At 39.8% G+C, this 24251-nt stretch overlaps 1 protein-coding gene across 2 annotated transcripts in view; it reads left to right on the top strand.

Moving 5' to 3' along the window:
- Positions 1 to 24251, top strand: part of Ap1g1 (adaptor related protein complex 1 subunit gamma 1) — an 86365-nt gene that overhangs the window by 16667 nt on the left and 45447 nt on the right. For both annotated transcript variants that reach the window (XM_032888076.1, XM_032888077.1), the window contains exon 2: positions 9441 to 9644. In XM_032888076.1, coding sequence (XP_032743967.1) covers positions 9444 to 9644 — 201 coding nt within the window. In that variant the 5' untranslated portion in view covers positions 9441 to 9443. The remainder of the gene's footprint in view (positions 1 to 9440; positions 9645 to 24251) is intronic.

Here is a 24251-nt window from a genome sequence, read left to right on the forward strand (position 1 = left end):
CGGGACCAGCCCAAACCAGATTCCAACAGTATAAACAACTCAAAGTCCAGGATTTGGGATTCGCTCACACTCTCATCTTGTGGCTCCTCCCAAGAGCTCGAGTCACTTCTCCAGCTTTGCCCTCTGCAGCACATACAGCTTGTCTTCTAGGCTCAGGCAGGATCCACGCCACTGCCACTGCTGCTGCTGTTCTTGGTGGTCATCCCATGGTACTGGCATCTTAAAGTGCTGGGGTTCCTTCCTGCAACTGGGCTACACTTTCCCCAGTTGCCTCTCACCGGCATTTTTCATGGTGCCAAACCTCAACTTCCTTCGGTCATGGGCCTTTAACTGCCATTGAGGCTGCACCTCCACCACTGACCTCTCCTGGCTTCTGACAGTGCTGAGCCTCAACTGCTCTGTGATTCCTTTATTCACTTACTGACACCAGTACCACCTGAGTGACTTTTACACATTATCAAATCTAGCTGCTAACATGAGATATAACCTTGGCTACCTCTGGAACACAGTTTCTCTGTGCTTTCTGAAAACACTTTCCAGATTTTACCTCAGTGATGCTGGTCTCTTCTTCGTCACCACTAATTTCTTAACTCCTGCTGACCAGCATCAATTGTCGTAGTAACACAAAGGCTTCCCTTCAGTGATGCTGGTCTTGTTAATTAATAAATTGTGGCTGACTCTTCATTTCTAGCTGATCAGAACAACAGAATTTCACTTCAAAATAGCAAATTGCCCTAATCGTTTCTTTGAATTTCCCTCTATAAGAGTCTTTGAATTCCCTCTATAAGAGTCTTTGAATTCCCTCTGAAACTAGGCTAGGCCTCCATCCCTTCTGCCCTCAACACTCTTACCCTCTAAGCTCCTCAAGACCTTCCCACTGAGCTCTAAACACTCACAGGCTTTTCTAGCCCTAAGTTCCAAAGTACTTCCACAATCCTGTCACAGCAAGACCCACAATCCCGATACTATCTTAGAGTTTCTATTGATGCAATGAAACACCATGACCAAAAAGTAAGTTGGGGAGGAAGGGGTTTATTTAACTCACACTTCCATATGCTGTTTGCTGTTTATTATCAAAGGAAGTCAGGACAGGAACTCAAACAGGGCAGGGACCTGGAGGCAGGAGCTGATGTAGAGGCCATGGAGGGTGCTGCTATATTTTCTTTGCCCTGGCTTGCTCAGCCAGCCAGCAAGCCTGCCTGCCCTGCCTTTCCTTTTTTTTTCCCTTTCCTTATCTGTTTTTTTTTTTTTTTTTTTTTTCTTCTTCCCCTTGAGACAGGGTTTTTCTGTATATCCCTGGCTGTTCAGGAACTTGCTTTGTAGACTAGGCTGGCCTTAAACCCTGAGATCCACTTGCCTCTGCTTCTTAAGTGCTGGAATTAGTTCAGTACTACCACTGCCTGCCTTAGTCCACTTTTTTATAGAACCCAGGACCACCCACAGTGGTCCAGGCCCTCCTCTAACAGTCTCTAAGAAAATGCCTTACAGCTGGATCTTATGAGGCATCTTCTCAATTGAGGTTCCCTCCTTTAAATGACTCTAGTTTGTGTGTCAGGTTGACATAAGACTAGCCAGCTCATCTGGTAAACTATCTCCCCAGCACTTTTTGTTGTTCTTTTGGTGTTGATTGAAGCCAGGGTCTTGTGGACAGTTGGCATATGCTGTATCATCAAGCTACAACCCTATTCCTTTGTGATCTTTTAGTGCTTTGAAAAATAAAGCTTGGTGTTGTAGTGCATACCCAGCTTGTGTGTGTGTGTGTGTGTGTGTGTGTGTGTGTGTGTGTGTGTGTGTGTGTGTGTGTGTGTGTAGAGGAAGACAGATTAGGAGTTGAAGGTCAGCAATTATATAGCCAATTGAAGTCAGACATGGCCACATGAAATCCTCTTTTAAAAATAAAATTAGGGGCTGGAGAGATGGCTCAGTGGTTAAGGGCACTGGCTGCTTTTCTAGAGGTCCTGAGTTCAAATCCCAGCAACCACATGGTGACTCACAACCATCTGTAATGAGATCTGATGCCCTCTTCTGGTGTGTCTGAAGACAGCGACAGTGTACTCACATACATAAAATAAATAAATCTTTAAAAAAATAAATAAAACTAAAATAACATAAAATAAACTCAGCAGTATAACCAGATAATTTATACTTTTCAGATACTTTTCAGATAATCCATATAGTGCTTACTAAATGGATTAGATATTATTTAAATTTAGCCTGGTTTTATTTCAGGACTGGAGATTTCATCCCAGGGCCTTTCTCTGTCAACCCAGACCCTGAGTTTTAATTTTAAGCATGAAATATTTCAGACATAAACATACAATAATAAATACTCATTTGCCCAGTATCCATCTAAGAAAGAAAATGCTACCAAAGATCCTGTAACTCGTGCTGTCTCTGTTGTTATTCCCTTCCCTCTAAGATACGCCACTGGCTGGGGTTGATCTTTATCTTTTCCGTGAATATAGTTACACCTTTCTGTACTGTTCTATTTTTAAAGAAAATAATTTAAAAACATGATAAGAAAAAAAAACAAACCAGGGTTTCTCCAATCTAGCATAGCCCAGGCTGACTTTAAATTTTATTGGTCCTTTTGTTCCAGATATGAGCCATTGTGGCAGGCTGGAATATTTTATTTGTGTTTATATGTGTTATATTGAATTCTTGCAATAACCCTTTGAGATAGGTACTTTCTCCACATTTTGCAGATGAGGAAACTGAAGATGTCAGAGTTTAAGTCATTTACTCAAGGACACACAGCTATTAAGTGGTGGAGCTAGGATTCAATCCAGGTAATTGATCCCAAGGTTATCACTAAAGCTCTCAGTGTACAATTCCTTGTCTCAAGCTTGAAATTAAAGTTAACTGAAAACCAAGAACAATGAAAACGTGCAGGTTTTCATAATCCTAATGTTTAAAGAATCTGACCCAAGTAAGCAAGAATTTGTTGGTGACATTTTTTTTCCTCTTGGTATGACTGACTGTTTTTGCTTCAAAAATACCATCGGTAATTGAGGTGTTGTGCTAGACAGACATAGTGGGCAAATCAGCATCACAGTCTATGTCCTCCATTATCTTTACAAAATTGAAAAACTCTGATGTCTGTAAAAAGCCTTCATTTCAAAAGAAACAAAAAGGCCTGAATATACTAAATTATTTTGGCCATGACAAAATTTGAATTACTTATGTATGAACATTTTCTTCTTTTGCCATTTGTTTGTTTCTTTGTATTATATGGCCGGAATTTAAATTCTGTCCTTCTCACTAGACTTTTGAGTTCTAGGGTTTTTTGAGACAGGGTCTGATAACCCTGCTGGCCTCAATCTCCAGTCCTCTGGTCTTCACTTCCTAAGTACTAGGATTCCAGCTTCACTTTTGAGGTTTTTTTTTTTTTTTTAATATTTATTTATTTATTATGTATACATCATACAGCTTTCTGCCTGCAGGCCAGAAGAGGGCGCTAGATCTGATTGTAGATGGTCGTGAGCCACCATGTGGTTGCTGGGACTTGAACTCAGGACCTCTGGAAGAGCAGTCAGTGCTCTTAACCTCTGAGCCATCTCTCCAGCCCCACTTTTGAGTTCTTTTTTTTTTTTTTTTTTTTTTTTTTTAAATTTTCCATGTGGAAAGGTTTAATGAGGGAAGAGGAGAAGAGGAGTAAAGGTCGGCCATGAGCACGTGGAGGGAAGTGGGGAGGGAATGGGGAGAGAAGGAACAAAGGGGAAGAGGGGAAAAGGGAAAGAACAAGGAGCAAGACCACTTTTGAGTTCTTAAGGATAAATATATTGACTGTTCTGGGCCCAAGTACCTACTGGAATATCTGCCATAAAAAAAGGGAGCAAGTATTTGTTGAGTGATTGGTCCTTTTTAAAAAACTGTTTAATAATTTATCAGGTCGTAGGGGGATTCATTGATTTGAATAGGATGCTATGTTATGAAACTGATTTTTATTCCATGTTTTTATGTCCCCCTTTTACTTTGAGTGTGATCTTAACAAAGCTGCGTTGAAGCTATTTTTCGTATTCTGTTTTCTTGAACTACACGACACTTTATGACATAGTCCCCTGGGCACTAAACTACTATTATTTTTAATTTCTTCATTAAGTAGCAGATCCTGCAGCTTTCTGAGTTTAAGATGCTTAGATTTAATTGCCACAGTTCAGTTATGTATGTACCATGTAGTAAGTTTGTTTCTTATTGAAGTTTGGAGTGAACCTGGAAATAGCCCAGAACAGGCAATATATTTATCCTTAAGAACTCAAAAGTGAAGCTGGAATCCTAGCCCCCCCCCCCCGCTTTTCTTTTCCTTTTTCTCTTTCTTTTTGTTTTTTTGAACAGGGCTTCTCTGTGAAGCCCTAGCTGTCCTGGAACTTGCTCTATAGACTAGGCTGGCTGGACTCAATTCAGACATCCACCTGCCTCTGCCTCCCAAGTGCTGGGATCAAAGGTGCGTGCCACCACCCGGCTTTTTTTTTTTTTTTTTTTTTTTTTTTTTTTTTTTTTGATTTGTTGTGTTTTTTTATTTCCAGTGTTTTTATTTCCATAGACTACTTCACTTTTTTAGCACTTTGGCACAATCCTTAGTTTTCCCCTGTAGTATTGGAGTAGACTTATTTACTACGTGGAGTACTGGTAAAGGGAAGTATGAGTCCTAATTGTTTGTCTTTGTTCTGTCCTACATAGAAGTTTAAAAGGATATAACTTAATAGGCAGCTTGATTTGATTTGAATGTTTGGAGGGTACTGTCTTTCAATCAGCCACTCAGAACCTTCTTTCTGGGACAACTTGACACCTCTGGTTCAGATCTATAGAGACCTTTCTAGTCTTCGTTTCCTATAGGTTCTGTCTAATGGCACAGAAAATGATTGTCTTTTAAGTAAGACCACTTCATTTATCTTTTTCTAAGAGCTTAGTAGATTTTATTAATTATTAAAATTTTAATATTTAATTTTATATGCATAAGTGTTTTGCTTGTATGTATGCATGTTGTATGTATGTGTATCATACATGTGCCTGGTGCCCAGGGAGGCCAAAAGAGGGCATCAGATCCCCTGGAACTGAGATATAGACAATTGTGTGCTACTACCTGGGTTCTGGGATTCAAACTTGGATCCTTTGCAAGAGCAACATGTGCTCCTAATTATTGATCCATCTCTCTAGCTCCCTAACTACTTTTGACGGAGTCCTCGTTGGTTGTACAGAGTAGTCTCAAACTCATGGGATCAGGTGATCCTTCTGTTCCAGCCAACCTAGTTGTTTGCACTGTAGGTGCACACCACCATGCCTGGCTCTTATACTTCTTATTTTTTTATTTATTTCTATTTGCTGAAGAAAATTTACTTTTGAGGCTGTATTGTTATGTAGCCCATGCTGGCCTTGTACTCCCCATTTCCTCTCCCTTACTTATCCTTTCTAGTGCTGGGATTACAGGTGTGTACTGGTTTTCCTCTCTCTCCTTTTTTCCTTTTTCTTTTAATTAAATTTATTTCTATTTTTTGTTTTTAACTTATCTTTTACATTTATTTTGTCTGAGCATTTGTGTGTGTATGCATGCTCATACAAGAGTTGATTCTCTTCCAGTCACATGAATCTCAGGGATCAACTCAGGCTTGGCAGCAAGCTGAGTCATCGTCCAACCCCTTACTGCTTTAAAGAAATAAATAAAAATAAAAAAGAGTAGAATATATTTTTAAAAATTTTGTCTAATTCTCTTTATGTGTGGGGGATGGGGTCATGGAGTTTGGTCAGGTATGTGTGTAGGGTGGCCATGTGTATCATGTTTGTGCAAGTGGAGCTCAGAGTCTATTTCTTCCTACCATAGGGATTCCCAGGGTTGAGCTCAGGTCATCAGGTATGGTGTCAAGTGCCTTTATCAGATGAGGCATTTCACTGGCCTTGTTCCCAATTTTTCTTCTAAGTTTAACTTTTGTTCTCAATCTGAGACTGTCAGCATATTATGGTATATAAAGAAATCAACTAATGTAGTGAGTTGAAACAACTCGGGAAGTATTGGGCAAACTGCAGCACCACAGAGAGTGAGTCAAATAGGTAACTAATTCTCTGTTCTTATACATGATATATTTATCGACCAGGACGGAAATTTGTTTCATAGACACCTATTGGCATTTAAAATTGTACTTTGCTCTGGCTTCTTGTTCTCTGTCTGGGTCTTGTAATTTTAGTAACTCTACTTCTCTCACACTTTTCTTTTCACCAGCCAAGGATTTCTTTCTTCACTGGCCTTTATGGTCAGTCTCTTAGATGGGCCCACTGAAGGGATACTCCACTTCCATACCTGCGACCCACCCCAGAAAGAAGCCAGATTCATTTATCACCTCAGTTCTCTAAAGACAGTTAGGGGAGGCCAATGATATTAACAGGAGAGAGAAACTGAATTGGCAGCCTAAGTCAGAGACACCGGAAGTAGTAATTCAGAAATATCTCTGGTTCTCTGGCTAGAAATGCCAGAAGAAAGCTCTGATTTCTTATCTTTTCTTAAATGAGCACTCCTGCCTGGATGCTGTCTGTGAGGGGAAGGACTAAAACTTCACCCCAGATATTAATACATTCTGTTGAAAAGCTTTGGAACCAGATTCCTAGATTGGCATGGTAGAAATGAGTTATATCCTCCAATTTAAGTCCATCCTAAACATTTTTAGGGTTACATCTTCACAGGAGGGAAGGAGACAGGTCAGTCACCAAGCTCTTGCTAGGTTCGGCTGAGTATCTTTTTTAAGCTGTGCTTAAGAAGTTGGAGATAAGTGTCCTCACAATAAGATAATACACTTTTTCTCCCCAGACTCTTGCTCTCTGCAGTCAGGCTAGAGCCATCACAAAGTTCTTTTGACTTTTGCCCTTACCCCCTTTTCTTTTTGTCTTTTGGGTATTAGCCTGAGCCCAAGTGTGACTCTCTGGTACTTTAGGCCTTTTATTGTTCTCTCTACAGCTCCCCTCCTGGTCATGGCGCTGTCATGTGACTGAGTTCCATGCTGGCCTAACTTAAACAGCATGGTTTTGTCTCTTTTCTCTCTCCTCCAGGCTGCTGTCAAGATTTACAGCTTGCCTTCTGGAGTTTTTCTTTCAAACTCTATAAATTGTCCTGGAGCTTTTAAAAAAAAAAATCACGCTGGTGGCATGGACTTTATTTCTGTGATTCTGTAACAACTGCTTAGACTTTATGCCAGGTTGTCTGTTTTTCTATCACCTAGCTTAAGCTGTCGATTGTTTTCCAAGGTAGATTACATACATGCTCTTGGACTGGATTTAAGCTTTTTCTAACAGTCTTTTTGTTTGCTTTGTAGAACCATTGGGGAGTTTATGGAGAAGCATTGTTCTCTAGCAGAGTTTCCCAGCTCTTGTAGGTGGTGCTGGGGTGAACCAGAGCACCAGTTCATGCAAGGCAAGCTCTCCACAACTCAGCTCACTGCTGATCTTTCCTGTAGTGTTTATTCTTGGCCTTTGAGAGTATCTAGCCTTGAACCTGTTCTGATCCTCCAACTTTAGCTTCTTGAGTGCTGGGATTCCAGGCTGAGTCACCATGCTTTCCTAGGTAACTCTTCTCTTCTCCATGAAGTAAGTAAAACCTACTTTTTGAAAGCAGACTGGGCTTTAGGCAGTTACCACTCTTGATCACTAGCAGCTGAGCTCTTGATGCTTTTTACTTTTTTCCTATTATATACTACATATGCTTACAAAATGCTTTATCCTGAAGCCTGTGACATTTATAGTTTACTGTTAGAGAGGAAATGGCTCTATAAGTAGATTCTTAATATTAGGCATCTTAGTTTCAGTGAGACATTGTTTACTGTCTTATTTTGTGAAATTTCACTATTTCTTTCTCTCTCTTTCCTCTCTTTCCCTTGTCTTTTTTTAAAGATTTATTTATTTATTTATTTATCTATTTATTTATTATATATAAGTACACTGTAGCTGTCTCCAGACACCAGAAGAGGGCATCAGATCCCATTACAGATGGCTGTGAGCCACCATGTGGTTGCTGGGAATTGAACTCAGGACCTCTGGAAGAGCAGACAGTGCTCTTAACCACTGAGCTGTCTCTCCAGCCCCCCTGTCTTTCTTCTGACCTTCCTTCTGTTTTTCTGTCCCTGATAGGATCTCGGGTATCCTAGGCTGACTTTTAACACCTGACTCTTCGTCCTCACCTCCAGGTGTCCACTACCACACATGATTTAGACAGTGCTGGGAATTGAACCCAGGCCTTCTTGCATGCTGGATAAGCACTCTGCCAATTTGACTATACTCTTATCTGGAAGCTTTGTGATTTCTTAAAAGCTTTTGATTATGCAAATGTCATGGACACAAAACCAGATCACAAACGCCCTTGTGTTCTGCAGTGATCACGTTTTGCCTGTCGTCCCCCTACCCCTCCCAGCACCTTCCCCTTATTCTTCTAACTTCTGTCTCCTCAGGTTTGGGATTTTTTTTTGGTTTGTTTTTTGTTTGTTCTGTTATTTCTTTTTCTGGAATACTTTAAAACAAATCCTAGTGGATGTGTCATTTTATATGTCAGTGTGATTTTGAGGCATTGAGAGACCTGGCTCAGGTGCTGCCTCTGTCACCTGTCTCCTTGTGCTTTTGAGCAAATTGCTGAGTTTCTTTAAACTAAATTTCTTTATAGGCAAAAAGGGGATGGTGATTTTTACCTTAATTACTACGTGACCTGAGGAGGGCTAGGGATGTAATTTACTTAGTAGGAGAAAGCTTGCCTGGGTTTTATTTCTAGCAGCACATAAGCTAGGCAGAGTGGCGCATACAGTTCAATTCCAGCACCCCTGAGACAGAAACAGGAGTATCAGGTTTAGTAGCAGTTTCAGGCCAATATGAATAACAAAACACTGACTCAAAACCAAAGGAAGAACAGAACAAACGAGATAATAAATGTAGAAGTATTTTGTAAATTTAGACCCTTGCCTATGTGTCATAAAATGTAACAATAATACACAGGTAGTATGGGGGGGGGCTCTTTGTGACTCCGTGGCAAGCAAATTGTTGATCTGCATGAGGCAAGAAGGAAGTCTGGGTCAGCACAACTTAGTAACTGGTACTGGGTCAATTTCTGTTGTCTGACACTGCATTAGAGTTTACTGTGTACCCCAGGTTGGCCTTGAGCTCATGGTAATTCACCTACTTCTGCCTCTCTAATGGTGGGATTACAGGAAAGAACCATCACACCTGACAAACAGATGTTCCCATGTCCTGTCTTGATTTCTTTAGTAGTTTACACTTTGTAGTCTTTATAGACATTTATTCAGTTTTGGGATTTGCACATGACACCTTTGGAGCTTATTAATAAACTTTACCATATCTCAGCTGGATTTAGCAAGTCTTGTGTTCTTAAAAACCAGCCAATATTTTATATGTATGAATGGTTTTGGGGGCAAAACATAAGAACATTTCTATTTTATGTCTTTTTCCACATGCAGAGGATGCCAGCCCCCATCAGATTGCGGGAGCTGATCCGGACCATCCGGACAGCCCGAACCCAAGCTGAAGAACGAGAAATGATCCAGAAAGAATGTGCTGCGATCCGGTCATCATTCAGAGAAGAAGACAATACATACCGGTGTCGGAATGTGGCAAAGTTACTATATATGCACATGCTGGGCTACCCTGCTCACTTTGGACAGGTAGGCTGAGTTGATACCACATCTGGCAAGGACACTTCTTTTTCAATGACAGTGACTTGGGGAATCAAATCTTTGCTGGCAGGGAAGATTCTTTGGTAGCTGTAGTTGGCAGTCTGGTGACACCAAGGGTAGGACGGAAAGAGCAGCCTGTACCTGGAAAGGCACTGTATTCCCTCCTCTGCCTCCCCATTGTAGTCTTTCCTTTATGTGGATCAGAGATTTGTTTTTGTCTTTTGGTTTTTAATGGTGGCCTCTAGCTTAAATATTTACTGGGATTAACCAGAGGACTGATTGTTCTGCCAGAGGATCTGGCTATAATGAATATTAATTAGCATTTGCTAAATGTTTTCTTAGTTACTTTCCCTGTCTGAAAACTGTACAGATGTATTTAAGTTAAAGATATTTTATTTTGTCCTGATTTCCTCAGGCCTTAGTTGCTGCCACGTTTGTGCAAATCTTTCTGCTTGCTGAATCTCTTTCTGACACAAATGCATGTTCTTTTGCTTTCTCCAGGATGCACATTGGGTGTGATAGTCTCGTTTATTGGCACTTTTTTCTTTTGGTGCTTATTTGTGATAAAGGGGGCATAGGATTTAGCCATAGAGAAGGGTATATAAGTTATACAATTTCTTTCTTTCTTTTTTTTTTTTTCTAGAGCTGAGGAACGAACCCAGGGCCTTGCGCTTGCTAGGCAAGCGTTCTACCACTGAGCTAAATCCCCAACTGAGTTATACAATTTCTAATTAGTATTTTTAGTCTTAAATTCTATTTTAATTAAGAGTCAGTGCTAAGGAGTGGACTATAAAATTGAAGGAATGTGCAGTACTAGGGAAGAAAAAGACCACTCACTCAGCTTTTCTCAAACATAACGATACATCTGTCAAGAAGGACAACAGTCAGCTTATGTCTAGCTCAGAAACTTCAGTGGAAGGAAATCTGTTGCCAACTTAAGACAAAAAATACAGAGGTTAAATTTTATCAGACTGGTTTCATTTAGTGTTGTGTTCATGTTGGGGGTTGTAGCCTCTTTAGAAATACATGATTGGGTATGGTAGAGCATTAGTTCCCCTGAGGAAAACTGAACTATTACTGTAAAAAAAGGAGATTGGTTCAGAAGAAAGGGAACAGCAAAAACAGCACTGTCTCCTGTGGATGTATTCATTCCTTATCTGATCTTAATAGGAGTAGTTGTAAATAGCATTGTTTTTCATACCTGTTAACAGCTTCCTTAAAAAATGTAATCAGGGCTTCCTTTGATACAGATTTTGTATTTTATTGTTACAGAATTAATGGAGAGAGAACCTAAAAGATATTAGTATTTGAAGGTATAGGCTACATTAAATTATTGTAGGCAGGTAGTTATTGTATATGCATAGCATATTAGAAAACATGGTGTCTATATAGTCTTGGTTGATTATCAGTTGAAACATTAGGTCTGATTTATAGAAATCTGATTAGGAGTTGAGCTTTAAAAAGAAAAGGTAACCTGGTTGGGGAAAGACTCAGAGTACTACAGTCAGTTGTGGTGGTGCATGCCTTTAATCCCAGCACACGAGAAGCAGAGCATGTGGATCTCTGAGTTGGAGACTAGCCTGGTCTACAAAGTGAGTTCCAGAATAGCCAGAGCTACAAAGAGAAACCCTGTCTCAGAACACACACACACACACACACACACACACACACACACACACACACACACACACACACAGATTCAGAACCCCCCCATTTGGAGAAGTCCCTTATATATTCCTAAGGGAATTCTAAGGGAGACAACTCTCAAATTTAAAATCAGAGTAGATTTAAGATTTTGAGAAGATTTTATTTTGAAAAAGATACATGTGTATGGACATGAGTGTACACACACACACACACACATACATCTAAAGATTCATTTCTGAAACACGATTAAATAAAATTACATGGGCTAAGATATAGTAGAGTGGTGGAATTCTTGCCTATTATATGTCAGGCCTACATTTGATCCAAGGCACCACATTAAAAGAGATTACGTCCAAGGTGTAAGTGACACTTTGAGGATGTTTTAAAATGTAATTATTTGATAAAACACTGAATTTTTAGTTGAAAAGTGTAAATACTCAAAAAAGCTGTGGTAAAATTTTGGTAAAAAAATAAATATCTTTCTGTTTGGGGATAAGAATTATAAGTCTACTACTCTTGTTTCTTTTACTTAAAAGTCCCTTGTTCATGTCAGTAATTTTCTTTATCATATGTCTATAAAAAGGTTCATTTCTCGAGTCTCTCACTTGTGTGTGTAACAGCTGCCCTACGACTGCATTTTATTTGTCAGATGGGCTGTTAGTTATGGTAGTCAGTCACTGAGCTCCTGAAATATGACTAGCTTAACTAAGGTGACTATTAAGAGGAAAATAAAATTTTCTTAAATATTGATTCAGTTATTGGAAAACTTTTAAATGTGGTTTAAGCAATTGGAATACGTGAATCAATTGTATATTTTATGAAATGGAAATACAGTTAACAGTATTTCTACTGAAAATGTATACAAATTCAAATGTGCTGTAATTGTAAAGTACATTCTGTATTTAGAAGCCTCATACACAAAGTGTAAAATATTTAATATTTTCTATGATTATATGTTGAAATTTGATACTTTAGATAAGTTGGTTAAATAAAATATGTTATTAAAACTAATTTTACCTGTTTCTTTTTAATTTTTATTGCAGTGTCTACCATGATGCTGTCAATAGAAGCAAAATATGAAAAGCCAGGCACGATGGTGCATGCCTATAATCCCAGTACTTGGGAGGCTGAGGCAGGAGGATTGCTGCATTTTTGAGGCTATATTGGGCTACATAGCAAATTTGAGGCAAACCTGTATTACATAGTAAAACCCTGTCTCAAAAATGCTGAGAAAAATTTTTTTCGATCAGACACATAAATAATGTAAACATTTTAGAAGCCACTTACATAAAAATCTCATTCAAATTTTATAGTAAAACCTTGAGGTAGGTAATTCTCTCAAAGATGAATTCTTGCCCTATGAAGAGGGAGCCAGAAAAAAAAAATCAGAGTTTTAAATGATTTGTTTAAATTCATTCAGCTAGTAATTATTAGAGTAGACTTTAGCATTCTGTAACACAAAAACCTGTTCAGCGTTTGGCTTAGTTAAACTCTATAAATAGCTACTTCCATTAAGTTTATGTATTTTAGCCCTTCCAACCTACAGAGCGACTGAGACAGCAACAACTTGGAGCGTCAGTTTAAAAGGATAAAATAGTAGCTCAAAGTAAGAATTGGGAGAAGGGACTCAAAACATCAGGCCAGGGTAGCTGTTGTCAGCCAGAGTAAGAGAAGAAACATTTAGCTCTGTGGTTGCCAATGCCAGAATCCAAGAGCAAACCTGCACAGGCCAGACTCCCTGCCTGCCCATTGTGGATTCTGCCTTTCTTACCTTAGTATCTGCTTTGACTTTTCTCCCTTTCCCCCTCTCGTCCTCTCTTCCTTTTCTCTTTTCATGTCCCCTCTCCCTTTTCTTTTTCTTTCTTATCTTTGACCTTTGAGTGTCAGTTTCCTCATCTGTAAAATGGAGACAATCTGAATCCTTACTTTATTGGGCTGTTATGAAGACTAAGTTAATAATTATTGGGGTTGGGTATTTAGCTCAGTGGTAGAGCACTTGCCTAGAAAGCGCAAGGCCCTGGGTTGGGTCCTCAGCTCCGAAAAGAAGAAAGAAAAAAATTATTAGGTTACTTATGTTTTGTACATAAAGAATTACCCATTTTATCATTTCCTCGAGGAGTGCAGACACAGCTTTTGGAAGTACTGAATTCTAATTGTCTTTTGTAGGTCTTTTATTTTCAGGGTCTGTCAGAAAAAGTACCCCCCCTTTTTTTTCTTTTTTCTTTTTTCTCTTTTTTCCCCCAGAGTTGAGGACCAAACCGAGGGCCTTGCGTTTGCTAGGCAAGCGCTCTACCACTGAGCTAAATCCCCAGCCCCTTACCCTTAACATTTTATAGCAGAAACATTTCCCAAAGATGTATACCCTTTCACTTGTTTGGTTTAGATACAATTCCAAAATAGTTTCTTAGTACATATTTATTTCTCTCTCTGTGTATGAATCCCATGGCACACATATGGAGTAGAGGTAAGATGGCAGCTTGCAGAATTGCCTCTCCCTCCTTGTGCATTTCAGGGATGGAACTTGGATTTGCAGGTTGGTGACAAGTGCCTCTACCCACTGAACTATCTTGTAGACCACAAGTTAAGTGTCGAAAGAATATTTTAGGAGTAGAAAACTGGGAACCAGGACCAAATTTTTATATAATTGTTCTGTGGAAATTGTTTTGAACTTGCTGCCAGTATATAAGAATGAAGAGACTAAACATAGAAAACCACTGGCTTCTGCTGAATCTTAGAAAAATCTGAAGCTTTGGCAGCACGGACACACGTTTCTAGGTGACAGTTAGAGAACTGGGCAGTGTTCTTTGTTTCTCCTTAAATTCAACCTGTCTGCTATGTCTTGTTCCCTGTGTGAGCCATCCCTTTGTCAGTGTGGTGTAGCTGTCCACTCCTTCATAATCACAGTGCTTGCTATAAAGTCTCACGCATTCTAAGAGACACTTATGTGCAGGTTCTTTAGAAGATCTATTCCTAATTACAAACAGCATTCTTAAAGATCTGTCTGTCTTTCCGTATATGTGCGCACACATATGATTTGTTCTTTTTTTTTTTGTAATTGTGTCATAGATAATTGCTTTTTTAAACAAACAATTCAGTTTTTATTTGAGATTTATTTATTTTAGTATATGTGTATGGGTGTCTGGCATGGGGGTATGCCTATGTACCATATATATGCAGTGTCTGCAGAAGCCAGAAGAGGGTGTCAGATACCTTGGAACTAGAGTCACATCTGGTTGTTAAAGTGCCTTGTTGGTCCCAGGCCCTCTGGAAGAGCATTCAGTGCTCTTAACTGTTTAACCATTTCTTCAGCCCCCTAGCAAAACAGTTTTTATAAATTTCTTTGCCTGAGAACATTATTGAACTTGGTTCTCAGAGTTGCTCTCTCTATGGTTAGTACAATTGTCTGAGAACAATGGGAATTCTTGTTCTTTCTTTATCATTCTTAATACTTTTTAAAAATCTGTTAGCCACACTGTATAGGTATTGCAGTATTAAAAAGAGGTGGTGCTTAATCCCAGCTATTGGGATTAAACAAGCAGAGGCTGGAAGACCTCTGTGAGTTGCTGTACAGTTATCTCTAGGACAGCCAGGACTACAGACAGAGATCTTGCCTCGGGGGTGGGGCAGCAAATGAATAGGAAAGGAAACAATGATAGGCATCCTTACTTATTAAAAATCTTAAACTATAAATTATGACTCTGTCACTGTCTTTTTAGGTTGTTACCCTTTATGTATGAAAACCCCTTGATACTTGATTTCATAAAGCCTTTTCACTGTATGCTGAAATAATCATGGTTTTCTCTTTTAACCACTGTTATTAATAGTTACTCTGCTATATTCTCCTTTGTAGTTGATCTTTTTCTTTTACATTGTTAGATTGACCTTATCAATATTTGAACATACATATTACCTAATTTTAGTTTGTTTTGTCCCTTAACATGTCTGGAAAACAAGCTGGGCCTGTCGCTCAGGGTGGGAGGGCCTTTGCCTAGATACAAGAAGCCTTGGGTGATGATGCACGCTTGTAATCCTGGTGCTCTGGAGCTGGAGGCAAGAGGATCAGAAGTTCAAAGTCACGCTAGGATATATAGTTGGAGACCAGCCTAGGATGTATGGGACTTGTCTCAAAAATGAAAGAAAAGTCAAGTCCTAAAAACAATGATCGGATGGACCATTAATAGACCCAGATTGTGATCTCAAAATGTCTTTTCACTTTAAAAGACCAGAGCCATCAGAATGCAGTTCCTAAATGCAGGCTAAGAAATAAAGAAAACAGTTAGAGCCATCAGTGTGTCAGGAGCCAGAAAGACACTACTGAAGTTGTTTGCAGAAGGTTTCCATAGTCATTGGAAGAGGCTGTCATGTTCTCAACTCTGATAAATTGGTATTGAAGTTAACAGTGTACTTAATTAAAATATATAAGCCCTCTCCCAGTCTAGCATGTGGGCGTTGAACCCAGGCCTGAGAGCATGTTAAGTGTGGGCTGTACCGTGAAAGTCTATCTTTAGCATCAAGCAAGTTAGTATCCATAAAGACCAGTTAATATTTAAACAAAATTTATTAGTTCCAATGGTCATCTTTAAGAGCTTCTACAAAGTTAACTCACTCTGAAACTGGTCAGTAGAAGGAAAGAAACATTTATCTTTACTTTCCTTACCAATGTTTTTTTTCTGAAAGAATTGTCAATAACCTGATGAAAAAGAGAAGTTGCTTCTTAGAACTTTTGTTTAGCTTATAAAGAGCGAGTGTAAAAGAATTAGAATGCTACCATCTTGCAGCACAACACCTGGTGATCAGAAATGATAGTGTGCACCCTGATGAAGGTGGGCATTGCTACCTTAGGGTGGTTCATATTTGCAGGATCAAGTCAAAACAAACTTCAGACTGAAAAACCTGTGTCTGGTCAAACCACTTAACTTAATAGAGTGGAAAGCAGTTCTTGTTCATTATGTGAAAAAACATGTAGCTGTATTCATGGCAGCATTGCTCTTCCTAGTAAAGCACTGGGAAGACCCCCGCCCTCAAAAATAGTAGGTAAGTCTATAGGGGGCACATGTGTGGGCTGGGGAGTGGAATGATACAGTAAATGTGACTGATTAGAGTTGTGTTGATGGGGAGCAAGAAGTTTAGTTATAGGATGTATTTTTGTAATGTTTAAGACACCCCAAACCAACTTTTCCACATATACAGAAGGGACAGCAGTTTTATGTGATTGTTTATTTCTGACATGGAGAGGAAGCAAATGGCTCTGAGGCTCAGCATGCAGAGGCGTCAGTTGAAATTACGGACGATATTTAAACAAGTGTAAGGCAGGTCTGCTAGTATAGACCTGCAATCTGGCTACTTAAGATTCAAAAGTGCAGAGCCAGCCTGGGCAACTTGGTGAGGCACTGCCTCATAGTAAAAATTAAGTAAATGGCTAAGGACATAGCATAGTTGGCAGAGGGCTTGTCTAGCATGCCCCATGATCTCTCTGGGTTCAGTTCAAGTGGCACAAACCTGTAATTCGAACCTCTGGAGTTGGAAGCAGATCAAGAGTTCAAAGTCATCCTCAGTTACATTGTGAGTGGTGAGGCTAGACTCTAGTTACATGTGATACAGTCCTAAAAACAAAACAAAAGAATCCGAGATTTATTGACAAAGTGCCAAACTGCTAGCTTAGCATGCCCAAGGTTCTCTCTGTCTCTCAGTGTCTGTGTCTCTCTCTTTCTCTTTCTGTCTGTCTCTGTCCTCCCCTTCCTTTTTCCCCCCCAGAGTTTCTTTTTGTAACAACTCTAGATGTCCTGGAATTTGTAGACTTTGTAGACTTGGCTGGACTAGAACTCTCAGAGATGAATGCTGGGACTAAAGGTGTGCACCACCACACCCATCTCATAGGGACTCATAGAGGAGAAAGTGATTCAATATGTGTTGTCAGGCACATATCGAATTTTTTTTTTCTCAGATAGAAAAATGAAAAAAAAAGTTTCTGGTCTCTGAGGATTTTATGTTGCTTAGCTACAAAGCGGTGGTATTTGTAACAAGCTTGTTTCTCAAAAGTGTGTGTTATTTTTTTCATTGGTAAAACAACCGAGCATTATTTTCAGCAATTGCATGTGTGCCCCAACCTGTAAGAATCTTTGAAAATATAACAGAGTGGAACACCTTTTTTAATCTGGAAAGCCATGTTAAACACTATAAAGGGGACAGTCACATCTTTTTGTATTTGCTTCAGGAAAGTGTAACAAGACCAGAACCTATTGAATGCTCTTTACTTTTTGGTATTTGTGTGCTCCTGCACTTGGCCATGTTGGTGCATGTTGAGGCCGGGGTTGCTGGGGTTCTTCTCCTCAGTTGCTTCTTCAATTCACATTTTGAGGAAGGGTGTCTTTAATAAACCTGGAGCTCACAGTTCCAGCTAGAGTGGCTAAGCAGTGTGAGCTTGGGATTAGCCATTGTGCTCATTGCCTAGTCACCTGTCCATTCCAATCTGGGGTCACAGATGCTTGCTGCTAGGCCTGACTTCTTAAACATTAAAAAAAAAAAAAATTATGTACTCCAAGACTTGTTTGGAGAGCATAGTTCATTTTGTGGAACTCTGTTCTTTATTTCCACCATGTGGGTCCCAGGAATTGAACTTGGCCATCTTGCTGGCTCTCATTTTTTAAAAATGTATTTTACTGATGTGTGCCAGTGTTTTCCCTCATGAGTGTTCCTGTATTATGTGCACACCCGTGGGGTAGCCTGAACTGGAGTACTGATACTTGTGAGCTACCGAGTGGGTGCCAGGAATTGAACCTAGGTTCTTTGCAAGAGCAATAAGTGCTCTTAACTACCAAGCAGTCCCTCCCAACTCTCAGAATTAACTTTACACCGAGCATCTTGCTGAGGAGGGGTCTAGGCCGTTTCACAGATCAGCTACAAAGAAGTAGTGACTACTTGGAAAACTGAATTGAAGTCCTTATGCTCAATGTCCACTGAGACATATCGTCTGACCCCAAAGTTCTTATAAAAGTTGGTTTGAAATTTTCTCTTAAAAAGAAACATTAAAAGTCATTTAGAATCTAGAAAAAAATTATAAAAGTGAATTCGTTAGCCAGGTGTGGTTATACATCCTTTAATCTCAGCACTTAGGATGCCAAGGCAGGCATATTTCATTGGATTTGAGGACAACTTGGTCATATAGCAAGTTCTAGGCCAGCCAGGACATAGTGAGGTTCTTGTCGCAAGCAAGCAAGCAAGCAGCAAGCGAGCAAGCAGCAAGCAGTCTCCACTTAAAGTCTGCTCAATCACAATTTCCTCAAAGCAGTCAGTCATGCTGCTGCATAACTGCAATTATAGCACTGGGAGACAAAGGCGGGAAGATCAAGAGTTTAAGGTCATCCTTGAGGTACACAGGGGAGCTGTAGTTAAGGACCAGCCTAGGATTCAGGAGAGCCTGTCTCAAAAAGCCATAAAGCAAAAAATAAATAGAATTTCCTCGAAGTGTCCTATGCTTTCAGAACTTCCTGCTGATTCTCACTAGTCCAGTTAGGAATCATTCTGAGAGTCTGTGCTTATTCTAGAGGCTACTGATAGCTTGAGTCTCATAGGCTTGCTGCTGTTGGCTGACTGAGGAGGGCTCTAAGGCTGTTTCAGAGATCAGCTACAAAGAATTAATGCCTACCTGGAAAGCAATGATGGGAAACCCAGGCCCCTATGTGGAATTAGAGTCAAGGAGATCCATCTCCTAATTCAGACGGATTTCTTTTTAGTCCAGTATGTGTTTTATAAGGAGATATGAGCCTCTTCTCTGGAATTGGGTACCCTTGTTTTCATAGAAGTTGATGCATAATGACTACCATTTTTATAAGTAACCCATAGATAATGATAGTATCATATCGTTCTTTAAACTGAGTGTCAGTGAGACTATCGGGCACACTGGTTCCTACACTGCAGGAATTTACTAAGCTAAAGCAGAATGTCTTTAGAGATCAAGCTGGTGGTAACTACCCCATCTCAAAACAGTGTCGCACAAGTTAGAAGCAAATGTTACAAGGAAAATCAGGGAATAGGAAAGAGATCATCATCAGACTTTGGGATTAGAGGTGGGAAAGAGGCAGAGGTTCCTGTGGAAAAGCAAACATATTACAGTGCAAGTTAAATAGTGATGTTGGCAATGGGAATTTGACAGGAGATAAGTAATTGTTAGCAGAAAAAAGCATAGCTTTTGTGAGAATTAGGGACTAGGAACAAGCATACAGAAACTCTTACAAGTACCTGCAGCAGTTATATGGTCTTATAATAATTTCCTTTATGAATTTCTCTTTAAAAGACTGATTCACTCCTTGCTTTACTCAAATATGGTTTTGTTATGCTTTAAAATATATACCGTCCAGCTATATAGAAAGAAGTAATCTTCTCTCAGTTCTATTAGCTTTTCTAACCACTTTGCAACTTCTGTTTGTTTTAATTAATGAATTTAATTATGCCATTCTAGTCTGGTGTTATTATTTGTCTTTGAAATAGGTAACAATAGTGTAATTGATTATAAATTGGAAAGCTACAAAACTATTAGGATTGAAAACCCTCCTTCCTATCCTTATCCTTCTGTCACTTTTTCCATAGGCCACCAGTGGCTCAACTGTTACAGTCTTCCTGATACAAAATGTACGTTGTGTATCTGCAGGTGATTGTGACGTACTGTTTCTAATGGACACTCATTAGTCTGTCTTGAAGAGTAGCCATATCATATATCACTATGTCATGTCCATAGATTGTAACAATATATCAGTATATAAAAATCCTTACTCAGGACTGAAGAGATGGTTCAGTGGTTAAAAACACTTGTTGCTCTTGCAGAAGACCAAGGTCCAATTCTCAGTACTCAGATCACAGCTGCCTATAACCTCAGTTATATCCAGAAGATTCGATGCCTTCTTTTGACCTCTGGAGATTCCAGGCACATACATGGTGCACAGACATGCTCTCAGGCAGAACATTCAAACACATTCAGGAAGTTCTCCGGGCCATGGCACGTGGCTTCATGCAGAGTGCTTGCCCACTTAGTTCTCAGGAGGCCCTGGGATCCATTTCCAGCAACACAGATGATGTGTCCTCATCTCCCCAGCTTTTTTGATGTGCTCATTGTAGTATATTTTGCACAGTATCCTGCTACATGTATGAGCCATTATACTGATGATACCCATTTTCCTATTTGAAATATTTGAATAATACACATTTTCCATATTTAATTATAAGTGCAAGTTTTTATGAAAATTGCTGTCAAAGGTTGTATATATTTAAAATTTAAGTAGATCAGAACTTTCTACATCTCATGCCACTTTTTACTCCCATTGTACATAAAGGCCTCATGCCATCAAATGATTGTTGGTTTTTGAAAATATAGATTTAAAAGTTCTGGCTGGAGAGATGGTTAAGTGTTTGCTGCTCTCGCAGAGGACTGGCATTTAGTATCAGCATCTGTGTCAGGTGGCTTCCAGCCACTTGCAATTCCAACTCCAAGGGATCTGATGCTCCCATGGTAGTGGCATCCCCAAAATTGCTGGGGTTCCTTGCTGCAGCTTTGACCGATACCCTCTCCTGGGCTCTCTTTGGGGACTCCAGTCCTACCACTCTGTTCAAGCTTAGCTGCTCTTCATGACCCCTTCATGCCTCGAAACCTACTTGAGTGATTGATAGACTACCAAGTTCAGATATCAGCATAAGGTTCAACCTTGGCCATGTCTGGAACAGCTTCTGTGTGATGACTGTCAGGAAACACTTTCCAGAAGATTTTACCTCATTGTTGCTGGTCTCTTCTCTGCTAATTTCTTAGCTCCAGCTGACCAGCATTGAGTATCCCAATATAGCAAAGGTTTCCCTTTAGCAGTTCTGGGATCTTGTTAATCACAGCTGAATCTTGAGCCCCAGCTGACCAAAAACACAGATTCTTTGCACAAAAAGCCCCATAGAGTCTTGGCTTTCCTCTGAAACTTCACAGCCTCCATTGTCTGCACTGTTCTCAACGTTCTTATCTTCCAAGCTTCCACAGAACAGCTAACTGAGCTCTCAACACTGACTTTTCTAGCCCAAAGTTCCAAAGTCCTCTCCAAAACAAGATGGTGAGGTCTGTCACAGCAATATCCCCCTTAGTTAGGGTCACTGTCGATGTGATAAACATAACAACCAAAGCTGGGGAGGAAACGCTAATTAATTTGGCATATGCTTTTTTTTTTTTTTTTTTTTAAGGCTTATTTATTTTATGTATGAGTACATTGTAGCTGTCTTCAGACATACTGGAAGAGGGCACCAGAACCATTACAGACGGTTATGAACCACCATGTGGTTGCTAGGAATTGAACTCAGGACCCCTGAAAGAGCAGTCAGTGCTCTTAACCGCTGAGCCATCTCTCCAGCCCCCATGGCTTATGCTTTCATATCATCGTTCACCATCAAAGGAAATCAGACAGAATTCAAGCAGGGTAGAAACCTGGAGGCAGGAGCTGATACAAAAACCATGGAGGAATACTGCTTGCTGGCTTGCTTCACAGGGCTTGCTCAGCCTGCTTTCTTATAGAACTCAGGGCCACCAGCCCCTTGATAGCCCCACCCACAATGGACTTCCCCAACCCCTATCAGTCACTAATTAAGAAAATGCCCTACAAACTTTCCAACAGCCCGATCTTATGGAAGCATTTTTTCCCCTCAATTGAGTCTCTTTCCTTTTTGATGATTTAAGTTTGTATCAAGTTGACATAAAATTAGCTACAACATCCTTTTCAAGTCTCCTTTTGAGGGCACCCCATCTGCATGTGTACATACTTACATGCATTCAGACATGCATACATAAGTAAAAAATCCCCCTCCTTTTTTTTTTTTTTTTTTTTTTTTTTTTTTTTTGGTGTCATTTTCTGAGACAGGGTCTCACTATGTAGCTCTGGCTGTCTTGGAACTCACTCTGTAAACCAGGCTGTCCTGGAGCTAAGAGATCTGTCTACTTCTGCTTCAAATGCTAGAATTAAAGGACCACCATGCTTGGCATAAAAATAAATCTTAAAAATAACATCTCTGGGGGTTGGGGATTTAGCTCAGTGGTAGAGCGCTTGCCTAGCATGCGCAAGGCCCTGAGTTCGGTCCCCAGCTCCGGAAAAAAAGAAAAAAAAAATAACATCTCTGTATGGTTGGGATTTATTATTCTCCTTTAAATACCTCCATTGAGGCTTTTTTTTAAAAAAATCATACAGTTTACACTTTTGAAAAGTATATTGAAGTGTACAATTCAATATCTTATGGATTTATTCAGTTTAATTTGCATTTGTTTTATGAAGTTAACTTAATTTGTTTGAGCTGTTTTTTGTTTTCTATGAATTGTCAGGACTAATCTTTTTTTTTATTTTAGTATTGTATTTTTGGTTTTTTTTTCCCCCACAATTAGTTGGTAGGTTGCCATTACATAGGACCTCATGAGTGTGAAATAAGTTACAAATGTTTTTCAAGGTGCATTTGTCTTTTGACTTTGGCCATGGAATTTGGTATACAATTCAGTTTTCTTTTAAGATTGTCTAGGATATGAATATATATAAGTGGGGCTGGGTGTCAGTGCCCTTTTAATCTCAGGACTGGGAAGCCAAGTCAGGAGAATCAATGAGGAACATTGGCCAGCTAGCCTAGCCTAAAACCTGTCTAAAAAAAAAAAAGGTAAAACAAGGTGAGCGCTGCAGAGATGGCTCAGTGGCTAAGCTTGCTTATTGTGCGACTGTGAGGACCCAAGTTCAGATCCACTTAACATGGATGGGCTCATGAATGCCAGCAACTTCAGCCCTGGGGTAGGGGTGGGTAGTGATAAGGCAGCTCACAGAAAACCAAATGATGTTAACCTCTATGATTATATCTCATTAAAGAGAGAAATAGTGACTTTTTGTGACTGTTCAAACATAGCTCTAACGATGCGAGTGACGCCATAGAGACTGAGGACAGCTTGTACTAAGCCATCTTAGTCAGAATGGGTTTGGATAATTTATTTGCAGTGATTGGAGTTGACCATGAACAAGATTCAGTAATGATGATGAAAACTTGTGCTATCAGAGTCTAGAAGTAGGGTTTTTTGTTTTGTTTTGTTTTGTTTGTTTGTTTTTTGTTTTGTGGCAAAATTTTTATAAAATTATTCAATGGAATGTTTGAAAAAACAAGCTTAAATTAGAATTTTTGTTGCAGGGTTTGAGATAGTGTGAAGTATAGCCTAGGATAGCCTCACACTTGCTGTGTAGCTGAAGTTGACCTTTAGTTGATGCTTCTGCTCCATCTCAGGTGTGCTGGGCTTACAGGCCTGCTCTGCCCTGCCCTGCCCTGCCCTGCCCTGCCCTGCCCTGCCCTGCCCTGCCCTAGCGGCCTGCTTGGATAGGATAGGGGAAGCTTTGGCAACATTGTCTCTTCTCACCAGTAGGCCTTTTCTGCACACATTGCAAAAACAGCATCAGCTTCTATTCAGAAATCGTTTTCAAAATGGCCATAGAACTTGCAGCAGGAAGGGTAGGGCTGTTGCTCACTTCTTCACTCTCCTGCCCTCCTACCTTCCCTATAGTGAATCCGTCCCCCCTTTAACCCTGGTCTTGGGATTTAGTGTTGTGATAGTGTAGCCAGCCAACCTCCTAACTTGAGGTTCTTGTGTAAATCCAGATCCTTGAAAAGAATAATTAAAAATAGCCTCCAGCAATGCTATTTGTGGAACTGTTTTATACTCCCTTCAATTTCCCTTGAGCTTTACATGAATCATAATGGGCAGCGCTGTGTCTCACGTGACTGACCTGACTGACCGGTGCTGCCTGTGTACACACGTCTCTCTTGGAGCTCTTATGCCAAAGCACAATTCAAAAGGAGAGTGTGATTTAAAAATTCTTGGAGAGCTTGATTTGTGTATGTCCTTTAAAAAACACTAGTCCAGAGGGAATGTTTGGCCTTTGTCCAGTTGTAATCTTAAAGTATATCAGA

The sequence above is a fragment of the Rattus rattus genome, chromosome 17, assembly GCF_011064425.1.
Source record: "Rattus rattus isolate New Zealand chromosome 17, Rrattus_CSIRO_v1, whole genome shotgun sequence".
In the NCBI taxonomy this organism is placed as follows: domain Eukaryota; kingdom Metazoa; phylum Chordata; class Mammalia; order Rodentia; family Muridae; genus Rattus; species Rattus rattus.